Source organism: Trichomycterus rosablanca, chromosome 9, assembly GCF_030014385.1.
Source record: "Trichomycterus rosablanca isolate fTriRos1 chromosome 9, fTriRos1.hap1, whole genome shotgun sequence".
Classification (NCBI taxonomy): domain Eukaryota; kingdom Metazoa; phylum Chordata; class Actinopteri; order Siluriformes; family Trichomycteridae; genus Trichomycterus; species Trichomycterus rosablanca.
The window spans coordinates 6,736,701-6,749,507 of NC_085996.1; the positions used below are offsets into that span (position 1 = coordinate 6,736,701).

The window sequence follows — 12,807 nt, forward strand, 5'->3', positions numbered from 1 at the left end:
AGATAGATAGATAGACAGACAGACAGACAGACAGACAGATAGACAGATAGATAGATAGATAGATAGACAGACAGACAGACAGACAGACAGACAGACAGACAGACAGACAGACAGACAGACAGACAGACAGATAGATAGATAGATAGATAGATAGATAGATAGATAGATAGATAGATAGATAGATAGATAGAGTTTTACATATATTGAATAACCACAGAGCAGTTATTAATGAGGGGGATGAATTGAGTGTAAGTAAACAAATGGAATGAAATTATATAAACAAATGGAATCATTTATTTATATTTATTTATTAAATGAACATCATTAGACACAACACATCATAACAAACTCTTGCATATCGCAGCAACTATGATAATTAAGTATTTTATTTCATCATTCCTCTTCATTTGAATGTATGTGGGCGGCACGGTGGCTAAGTGGGTAGCACTGTCGCCTCACAGCAAGAAGGTCCTGGGTTCGATCCCCAGGCGGGGCGGTCCGAGTCCTTTCTGTGTGGAGTTTGCATGTTCTCCCCGTGTCTGCGTTGGTTTCCTGCGGGTGCTCCGGTTTTCTCCCACAGTCCAAAGACATGCAGTGAGGTGAATTGGAGACACTAAATTGTCCAATTGTTCGATATAACCTTGTGAACTGGTGAATCTTGTGTAATGAGTAACTACCGTTTCTGTCGTGGATGTAACCAAAGTGTAAAACATTTTATTATATATTTATATTACATATTAAAATCCTAATAAACAAACAAACAAAATTTGAATGTATGTACTATTTTTTACAGATGGATTACTGATCGTTAACAGTAATTTACACATTTAACATACGACATTTACAAAAACTAAATTGAGGTACTAAACTCACAGTAAAATTACATTTTCGCCTTTTAATGCTTCTGTAATTTGAACATATTAACAAATTAATTGTTTTTTTTTTTTCTCACAAAAGTGAATCAGACATATACAGTAAATGCATATACAGTAGATATCCACTTCGGTTGCTGGGCGGCTCTACGTCCTCATGTTCATCCAATCAGATTGAATCAGGGGGTGCAGTATGTATGGAGTGCAGTATGCGATATCACACGGGGTGCAAGATTTTAAGACAACGCTACTGTGGACATCCGTTTGTCCTTATGCAGTATCTAATATTAAATTTTAACAATGAGTAAATATTGTAAATAGTTTATTAAGCAAATCAGTAAAAGGCGCCAATTTTACAACTTTTAACAAGAGTTTGAAGTTAAAAGTTTACATACACTTGTAAAGACGTGTATTTAATGGCGATCTTGGGGTTTAATGTAAGTTAATGTAACTTAATGACTGGAACACAAATATTCTTGTTGTTAGTCGTTGTTTGTTACGGTTAATTACAGCTTGTGACTTCTAGGCTCATATAAATAGGGCTACATTGATTTCACACACAAGTACATAAAACAGTGGTTTCTAGCCAATGTCAAAAAGTTGGTTGTTAATTTACATTATAAATACATATTACAACTCTTCATCATCTGTTATAGAAGGTCATGTAGACCGGGTTAAGTAGAGGAAAGCACCCACTCCGCTTCTCAGGGTTATTTTATAGTTGAGAGGAAATGAGGTGTGTATCCTGTATGGAGGTTTTTTTCTTAATGTTTATTGTGTAAAGGGTCTTATCAGCAGAGATCACCGCCGAGGTTAACTGCCGTTAATCATTCACAGACACAACGTAAAGAAGTGGTTTCATTTAAATCACTATGATTTACACACTTTAACATCGACCTCCACACACACTTCCTCACTCAGTAGAACCACAGCATGTGTCATGACATTGCAAACTAGTATACTTTATACTTTACACCCAGTAATTAAATACAGCACAGGTGGGGGTGTAAAACATTATGGGTATTAGGGTTTAAACCGTGTCCTTGGATGTGTAGGTAAAATCAGTAGTAAATCACTGCTAAAACATCATGTCCAATAGTGAGGTATATTTTCATTTCAGTTTGACTATGCAGTGGGTCCACTAACTTATGATGGCCAATCTAACTGCTCTTTGCTGGTATACTGCAGTGTGTGTATATTGTGAATGTGTATAAACTGTACTGTGTGTGTGTATAGAATATGTATAGCGTGAGTACAGAGTATGTGTAGCATGGGTATATACAGTGTAGTATAGAATGTGTTAAATGGGTCTGATGCTGAGAGTGAGGTCTTGCACCACTGGTGGGGGAATGTATCTCTCCTCTCTCAGTAAACGAAGCAGTAGATCCCGAGCATCATTAGGCCACCGAAACACCCGGGTACTCAGTAACCACATCGGTACATGATTCTACAAACACACACAGACACAGTTTGTCACTTATGAAACAATCATACTGCAACCTAATTAAACTGCATTACACATGTAGGATAATTTCAGGTAAAGTGGAACTATTTACTGAAATAGATGTGAGTTCCACTTTACCCAATTGACCAGAAGTGCCTGAATATATCATGTATCATATCTTCTCTGCATATTTATGAACTTTCACGTTACAGGGTCAACGAAGGTCACCTAGTTTTGATACACCCTGGATTCTGGCATGGTCAATTGTTGCTGGCTGTGTGCTGGCTAACAGTCTATACCAGATATGTAAGTCTCTGGACAGTAATTCGTTAGTAGATTGGTGTGCTCATGCTCACCTGGCTGGCGTTGGGGAAGAGCACAGGGACAATTCTAAAATTCAAACAGCGCTGCTGGATGAATTCGTTCTGCAACTAAAAAGAAATTATCAGAAAAATGCTTTATTATACACCTACCATACAAAAATACATATGATGTTAGAATGATAGCCATGTTAGCATACTTTAACATTTAAACTCAACAGTTTACCTGTGAGTAAATATATTTGGTGTGCAATCCATGTTGGTCCATTCCATTACCCTCCACATCTAGTTTATACCTCGGGCTGATGACCACAATAATCAGAACTGATTTCTGGAAAATACGTAGATAAATAAAGTTGTATATTATGAAGGTAAACATTCAGGTGTTAAATACCACATGGTGTTTTGACAGCATATTTGGTCTTAATGTTTAAAACTTAAATGTGTTTATATATTAATATATGAATTTTGAACCACAGTATAATTTGAGGTCTGTTGGATCATTACGTTTTTCAGATAGCTGTCCATCCACTTGTTCACGTCCATCTGCTGCACAGCGCTGTCGAAAATATCAAGCTACACCAAACACATAAACACACAATTAGTGCTCAGAGATCTGATTTCTATCAACTTTTTAATACAATCAATAATTGAAACAATTATAAATGATAATAAAACAATATTGAAAGACTCACCACAGGCCTGAAGCCATGATTTAGCAGAAATCTCACAAACTTGAAGATCCATTTCTCTGTATCCACAGAATAGGTGATAAACACTGTTCCTGAAAAAAAAATCCCCACAATTCTTATTTATAAGCATGTCATTTGTATGATTACACTTGTGTGGCTATAGTTTGGAGAAGGTTCTTTCCTGTTCCAGCATGACTATGTGTCCATAAATACCAGGTTTAATTATTTTAGTGTAGAGAAACCTGGGTGACCTGTACAGTAAACACATTTGGGATGAATTGGAACAGTGATTGTGAGGCAGGACTTCTCGTCATAGTGTCTCAGTTCAAGGATGTGATCTGCATACTTACTTTAGATGAGCAAAAACTATTCACCCCCTTTCTGATTGGTTGTGGTAACACACACTTAAACAATAAATTATTTCAATTATTAAGCAAAGTGTGAGATTACACAAAGAGAACCTGAGTTAAAAAAACAAACAAACTCATTTTGGGATGAGACCAATGTGTAAAACTTAGTGACCCCTTTAGAAACTTCAATCAAACAGTTAATCACCAAATTTTGTACCCTAAATCAATAAAATCATGTTTTATAAAATGTGTTTTTACTCAAGTTACCTTTACGTAATATGTTGTTTAATCATCTAAAATGATTTAGTGTGACAAATATGCAGAAACAGAATCAGACAGAAGCACGGTGTCCACATTTTCAAATATTTTAAAGATAAATGCAGCAACACAATAAAAAACTCACGACATTCATCAGGGAGAGTGATGGTTCGCTTCAGCTCCTGAAACTGAGTTTGGCCTGTTCTGACTGGCTGAGAGGGGAAGACCGACGCCTCCGTCATTACATCTCTAACAGGGGCTGTGTCCTGGGGCGTCATCATGGGAACTGCAGGGTTTCTGTGAGGCCTAGACAGAACAGTACAGAGTTTTGTGTGTGCAAGTATACAACAGTAAACCGGGTGTGAAAACTTAATTTCAGGTTCTTCTGTACTTTTCATCCATCCGTTTTATTGGAACCAAACATTATTTTATTTATTATTTTTTAAATGCATTTTCTCCTCATTTTCCTCCCAATTTAGCACACTCAATTTTGTCTTCCGCTGCTGAGAGATACCAGATTGCATCTGAGGAGAGCACGTCACTGTACAAACCTCTTCCGACACGTGTACAGCCCTCCTCTTCTCGCCCCTACATTCTGTACAGGCGTCTCTTCCGCCAATCAGGGTCCTTACACAGCGCATGAAGACCCACCCACCCACACATAGTCCGGCCCCCACCCTGCAGATGATGAAAGTGTGTGTGTGTGTGTGTGTGTTTACCTGGCTTGGGGGTATCTCTGGTACTCAGGTGTGTGTGGTGTGTGTATATTTTGGTGAACAGGTGGAGGCATCCATGGGCATCCAAAACGCTGATTCCTCATGTAATGAGCTGCACACACACACACATTTAAAATAGAATTATTGTATATTTTCTATACTATATTAAAAAAGCATTTAATGGTATTAAAAACTTTACATTAACCCCGTCCACACAGACACACCCCTGGATGCATGTCATGGTATTCCCGAGTGCATTTTAGCTAAGGTCTCTCAAAATGTATGCTCAAGTTATACTGAACACGCCCACCTGTGTCTGCTGAGCGCTTGGTCAGACCGGTAGCACAGCTGAGATTAGAACTGGAGAGCTAGAGCATTCTGCAGTGGTGGACTAGTGTTTTAAGACTCCTGCGCCACTTGAGCGTTTTTATATATTCATTCCAATATATCACACTATATTAAAATGTGCAGAACATTTTCTTGAAATCTGGACTTGCGTACCAAGTTGTGCTGGTTCAGGAGGAATATTCTGGCACAGGTCCTCCCCCACATCTGATCGGAGAGGAAGTGGCGGGTCCAGACTTTCCTCGATATCCTCTTCATCCTCTCTGGGGGAGCTCAATAAGGGTTCGTCATGTTTAGAAAACGAAGTCGAGAAATTCCCACACGGCTGATTCGGTGTTGTGATGTTATTAACATGTGTTGAGCACTTCTCACATGCCGGCCAGGCCAAGTCCAGAGATGATGAGGTCATTGATTCGTCCATCTCTACCGGAATGCTGAGATGAGGACAGGATGCTTCTAAAGAGAGACGGGGAGAATGAATTTAAATTGATGATTTCATTGGTAAACATATGTATGTTTATTGCTTATTTAAAAATGCTAATGAATTATGCTATGACAGGAGCTGAGGTGCAAAAGCATTCAAATATTGAGATCAAGACGTGATGAACCAATTCTTTTTAATAAATCAGTTTAGTTGTGATTAGTTGGTTATAAATATTTGGGAGTAAAGTTCCAAGGTGATATTTTGTTACCTGGAAATGAAGCCATGATGTGGGTGTCCTCAGATTATTTCTTCTTTTCCGCTGATCATAAAAATATAGTAACAATAATAATAATAATAATAATAAATAATCATGCATTCATTGTCTGTTTTATCATTGCTGTATCCTGGTAAGGGTCGAAGTGCGTCTTATTTTGTTGGGAAAAAGGCAGAAAACACTCCGGACAGATTGCCAGTCGGACACAGGACACACACACACAGGACACACACACACACACACAGGACAGGACACACACACAGGACACACACACACACACACAGGACACACACACACACACACACACACACACACACACAGTGTCTGTGAGGCGACAGCACTTCCCACTGTGTCAATAATAAATATAATAATCCTAATAATAATAATAACAGTATTTTTTTTTTTTTTTTTTTTTTTTTTTTTACAAATAATAACAATAATAATAAAATGTAACTTACATAATAAATTGACTACTAAGTGATATGATAATAATGATAAAATTAATTTTATTTAATTATTATGGAAAAAGTGGTAGTTACAAAATAATAATGAAATAGCAAAAGCTCCATCAGCAGGTTTATATTAACTTTTTAACCTGATGTTGTTATTTACTTCTCACTGGAGATCTGAGACACCTGAGATCTTCCAGCTCACCGAAGGAACATTCATGTGTAAAACACTGTGTATTTCAGACAGTATTGGCCAGGTTCTTTTCTTTTTCTCCCAAATACAATTTCAATAAGTGAAGGTGAGAAACCATTTCTTTAGCAAAACAGTTGATTATAACGTGGTAAGAACTTTATGTGATTACTGTCACCACTGTGAGAACATTTCAGTAATGTTACTGTGTTTACACCCCTGTCCTCCTCAACTTAACATTAACCAAAACACCACAGTAACACAGTGGTATGGTTGTTAAATTCATGGTTTAAAACTACAGTAATTAATGTGACATGTAAATAAAAATCATGAACCTTAATCAGGTAACTCGCGCTCTTACCTGTTTCAGGTGTGTCGGTGCTTCCTGGTTTCACTTTTAACAGGAAGAAACTGTTATATGCAAATTAGGGACTTTCCTCCCCTTTTCTCCACATTACATAAAGCAAAGTGTGTGTGTGTGTGTGTGTGTGTGTGTGTGTGTGTGTGTGTGTCTGTGTCTGTGTGCGTCTGTACACAGGATTTTAAAGGAGTCGATTATTTTGTTTATTTCATTGGAAGTCAACTCTAAATGTAGGAGTCGATTCCACCCAGTCGAAATGATTCGGCTCTGACTCTTCATAAAGTGAGAGAGATGTGTTTGACATGACAAACTGCATATTACACCAGTACTTAATGTTACTCCTGGTATACTCCAGGTATTAGCATGTAGTATAGTACTCAGCATGTGACATTTACCTTTAGTACAAACATATGCTGTATGATGACAGGTGAGTTACCAAGTTTAGACGTTTGATGGCAAGGATTGAACCCAAGTCTTTGGAAACCATGTTGCTATACAGCATTCATTCTACCAGCTGTGTAATCAAGCCCTCAAACCGGCTTACAGGTTGGGCAAAACCCATGGAGATCATAACCAGGATGAAGCATTTAGTAAAAATGAATGATTGAACATTATGTGTAACAGTAATGGTTGTTTTGATAGTAAAAAATGAACAAAAAGGCCTGTATTTCAGTAACCATGTGGGCAGTAAAAATATTGTTCATGTATCTGTTTATGAAGTTGGCACAATAAGCCAATATTATTACGAGTTTTTGTGAACCCTGGGGTCACACTAGTGATCGGCAAGGTGACAGCCGATCCTTCAATGTCTTTGCAATGCTGATTTGAAATGTCTTAATTTTATATAAATGAGGTATGACATGGTTTAGCTGTGTGAAAAAAGCTGTGTGACAGGCTCCAGTAAATCAAATATACCAGTAGTATGGCAACAGAGTCCAACAACATTTACGCACAGTTTCAGTCTCTTAATGAGGTTTTAAATAATTTGATGAATTCAGATTGATTATAAAACAATAGCAATCCAGTGGTGTGTAAATATTACCCAGTAAACTGTTTACTTTTCAGTAAATACAGTATAATACAGTATGCTTTATAAATAATAATAATGGCTGAATGACTAATATGTATGGAAAACAAGATGACGAATATTAAGATATAGTTTCATGTCTGATTGTTTTATTGGTGTATCGTTAATATTTGTTAATTTAGACTTATGTAATATGTATTATGTTCTTCATTAATGATACAGTCTTGTTACATGGTGGTTGAAAATCCTAAGAGGAAACAAACATAAATATGCAATTTTGCTTTTAATGCACAATTTGAATGCACAGTTTTTATGTATTTGTTAAATTTAAATTTAATGTTTGGCACCGCCAAAAAAGAACACAATTCAGTTAATACGTTTTTCCCTGCTGATGATGGGGATTAAAACTTATACAGTATAAAATATAACAGAAGAATTAACTTCTGAAACTTCATTCATTTTTAGTAACCATATCATGATGAGCACCCTGCTGATTAAACAGCCTGTGCCAGCAGGTTGGTTTTAGCTGGTCACAAGTCTCAGACTAGTTAGACAGGTCTTTGATAGCTTTGATGGCTGCATTCTTCTGGTCATATTATGCAGCTATTTAGAAAAGCACATTGTTGTTTCAGAACTTGTTTGGACCCTGAAATGTGATGAAAATGTCAAGAGTCTCTGCTGACGGCCACTGCTGGACTATCAAAGCGTCTCAGTTTGGTGAGAACGATGGAGACTGGGTCTCGTCCTGTCGCTTCACTCCGCTCTGCTACAGAAAAGACCTTCATGGTGGTTTGGTTGAAGAAGGAACCGAGTTCGCTGGCTCTGGCCCGACACGCAAAGATGTTGACGATCTCCTGGCGGAACCTGCGACTCACCAGGCAGTAGAGCAGGAAGTTGGTGGTGGAGTTCAGGTTGTGCAGCATGTTTGCGATGTCACTAATTATGTTGATGGTGATGGAGTAATCATCACGGTTAAACTCTTTATGGTTGTGAGTAGTTCTTAGGATGCAGTAGGTAATAAAACGTGGCAAACCAAAAACCACAAACGCTACAGAGACGGTTCCGAGCAGCAGGAGGGTCCTGCTGGCAGAACCGCGGGTCCGAGAGGCACGGATGGTTCGGAGTTCCTCTTTAGTAAAGAGGCGGCTGGAGCAGAGCAGGTGGTATGCTATCAGAGAGTTAAAGACGATGATGAGCAGAATGGGGATGCCACAGGACAGGAAGGACGTGACCCAAACCACCACAGTGGAGTAGAGAGCATCTCGATAAAGACAACGAGGAACGACAACAGTCTGACCATACTGAGTCTGATTCACCTGGAACATACAGGAGGAAAGCTAAGCTAATTATAATAGCAACAACAACAAAAATTAATAATAATAATAATAATAATAATAAAGTAATAATAAATAATAAAACTAAAGTAACAATAATGATATAATAATATTAATAAAACATTGATAACAACAATAAAATAAACAAATTATGAACAGTATTTCCAATAATAAATAACAGTAGAAATAAATAAAAATTATAAAAAATAAATAATAAAACAAATATATACACAATAATAATAAATAAAAAAAAGACATAAAATAATTAAAACAAAAACCATAATAATAATAATAATAATAATAATAGAAGTGCTAAATAAAATAATAGAACCTTCTTTAAAGCTTATAAAATGTATTTAGATCAAAACAGAAATTCTGGTGAATAGCTGACAGCGACAGATCAGTTCTGAAGGGTTTTGTACCTGAAGCTCGGTGAGTTCAGAGGTGTGAATAAAGGCTAAAAAATAAAGTGTAGTTACTGTGTGTACCTGGACCACAACGTTAATCCATCCTAGTGGAACAGACACCAGGTGTGATAACACAAGGATGCTGGTGCAGGTGAGCAGGGCGTGTCCGCCATGTAGGTGGCGCTGTCTTACCGCTGTAACTCTAAACACCAGGTAGCGCTCAACAGTGAAGGCCACGACCAGCCAGGCTGAAGCATAGAACGTAGCGTACTGTAGAACATTTATAATCCCGCACCATGGGCGAGAGTGCCAGAACGGCTGCGGCTGCAGGAACACCAGGCACAGGTCGAGCAGGATCACCCATACCAGGTAATAGATGTCAACCAGTGCCAGGGTGCTCAGGTACACGCGTGCCGTAAATGACATGCCACATCCACGCCAACACAGCATGTAGAACGTAAACAGGTTCACTGGGAATCAAGAAGCAAGAATAAAAGCTCAACATGCAGAAAAAATGAGTTTATGTTTACAGTGAGACCAATACTGAGGGCTTTACAACTGCACTGATGAATTTAGAACCATCATACTGAACATTTTACTACAGTGATGAATCTAGAACCATCACACTGAACATTTTACTACAGTGATGAATCTAGAACTATCACACTGAATATTTTACTAGTGATGAATCTAGAACCATCACACTGAACATTTTACTACAGTGATGATTCTAGAACTATCACACTGAATATTTTACTACAGTGATGAATCTAGAACCATCACACTGAACATTTTACTACAGTGATGAATCTAGAACTATCACACTGAATATTTTACTACAGTGATGAATCTAGAAACATCACACTGAACATTTTACTACAGTGATGATTCTAGAACCATCACACTGAACATTTTACTACAGTGATGAATCTAGAACCATCACACTGAACATTTTACTACAGTGATGAATCTAGAACCATCACACTGAACATTTTACTACAGTGATGATTCTAGAACCATCACACTGAACATTTTACTACAGTGATGAATCTAGAACCATCACACTGAACATTTTACTACAGTGATGATTCTAGAACCATCACACTGAACATTTTACTACAGTGATGAATCTAGAACCATCACACTGAACCTTTTACTACAGTGATGAATCTAGAACCATCACACTGAACATTTTACTACAGTGATGAATCTAGAACCATCACACTGAACATTTTACTACAGTGATGAATCTAGAACCATCACACTGAACATTTTACTACAGTGATGAATCTAGAACCATCACACTGAACATTTTACTACAGTGATGAATCTAGAACCATCACACTGAACATTTTACTACAGTGATGATTCTAGAACCATCACACTGAACATTTTACTACAGTGATGAATCTAGAACCATCACACTGAACATTTTACTACAGTGATGAATCTAGAACCATCACACTGAACATTTTACTACAGTGATGAATCTAGAACCATCACACTGAACATTTTACTACAGTGATGAATCTAGAACCATCACACTGAATATTTTACTACAGTGATGAATCTAGAACAATATTTTACTACAGTGATGAATCTAGAACCATCACACTGAACATTTTACTACAGTGATGAATCTAGAACCATCACACTGAACATTTTACTACAGTGATGAATCTAGAACCCTCACACTGAACATTTTACTACAGTGATTAATCTAGAACCATCACACTGAACATTTTACTACAGTGATGATTCTAGAACCATCACACTGAACATTTTACTACAGTGATGAATCTAGAACCATCACACTGAACATTTTACTACAGTGATGAATCTAGAACCATCACACTGAACATTTTACTACAGTGATGATTCTAGAACCATCACACTGAACATTTTACTACAGTGATGAATCTAGAACCATCACACTGAACATTTTACTAGTGATGATTCTAGAACCATCACACTGAACATTTTACTACAGTGATGAATCTAGAACTATCACACTGAATATTTTACTAGTGATGAATCTAGAACCATCACACTGAACATTTTACTACAGTGATGATTCTAGAACTATCACACTGAATATTTTACTACAGTGATGAATCTAGAACCATCACACTGAACATTTTACTACAGTGATGAATCTAGAACTATCACACTGAATATTTTACTACAGTGATGAATCTAGAACCATCACACTGAATATTTTACTACAGTGATGAATCTAGAACCATCACACTGAACATTTTACTACAGTGATGATTCTAGAACCATCACACTGAACATTTTACTACAGTGATGAATCTAGAACCATCACACTGAACATTTTACTACAGTGATGAATTTAGAACCATCACACTGAACATTTTACTACAGTGATGATTCTAGAACCATCACACTAAACATTTTACTACAGTGATGAATCTAGAACCATCACACTGAACATTTTACTACAGTGATGATTCTAGAACCATCACACTGAACATTTTACTACAGTGATGAATCTAGAACCATCACACTGAACCTTTTACTACAGTGATGAATCTAGAACCATCACACTGAACATTTTACTACAGTGATGAATCTAGAACCATCACACTGAACATTTTACTACAGTGATGAATCTAGAACCATCACACTGAACATTTTACTACAGTGATGAATCTAGAACCATCACACTGAACATTTTACTACAGTGATGAATCTAGAACCATCACACTGAACATTTTACTACAGTGATGATTCTAGAACCATCACACTGAACATTTTACTACAGTGATGAATCTAGAACCATCACACTGAACATTTTACTACAGTGATGAATCTAGAACCATCACACTGAACATTTTACTACAGTGATGAATCTAGAACCATCACACTGAACATTTTACTACAGTGATGAATCTAGAACCATCACACTGAATATTTTACTACAGTGATGAATCTAGAACAATATTTTACTACAGTGATGAATCTAGAACCATCACACTGAACATTTTACTACAGTGATGAATCTAGAACCATCACACTGAACATTTTACTACAGTGATGAATCTAGAACCCTCACACTGAACATTTTACTACAGTGATGAATCTAGAACCATCACACTGAACATTTTACTACAGTGATGATTCTAGAACCATCACACTGAACATTTTACTACAGTGATGAATCTAGAACCATCACACTGAACATTTTACTACAGTGATGAATCTAGAACCATCACACTGAACATTTTACTACAGTGATGATTCTAGAACCATCACACTGAACATTTTACTACAGTGATGAATCTAGAACCATCACACTGAACATTTTACTAGTGATGATT

At 37.0% G+C, this 12,807-nt stretch overlaps 1 protein-coding gene across 1 annotated transcript; it reads right to left on the reverse strand.

Annotated features, from left to right (window-relative positions):
- Positions 1 to 1,291: 1,291 nt before the first annotated feature.
- Positions 1,292 to 5,751, reverse strand: traf3ip2a (TRAF3 interacting protein 2a). The gene is made up of 9 exons (XM_063001043.1): positions 5,690 to 5,751; positions 5,154 to 5,453; positions 4,656 to 4,764; positions 4,082 to 4,242; positions 3,332 to 3,420; positions 3,144 to 3,212; positions 2,863 to 2,967; positions 2,673 to 2,747; positions 1,292 to 2,319 (listed from the first exon to the last, which is right to left on the reverse strand). The coding sequence occupies exons 1-9, from the start codon at positions 5,703 to 5,705 to the stop codon at positions 2,173 to 2,175; spliced, it is 1,071 nt and encodes a 356-aa protein (XP_062857113.1). The 5' UTR covers positions 5,706 to 5,751; the 3' UTR covers positions 1,292 to 2,172.
- Positions 5,752 to 12,807: the final 7,056 nt, after the last annotated feature.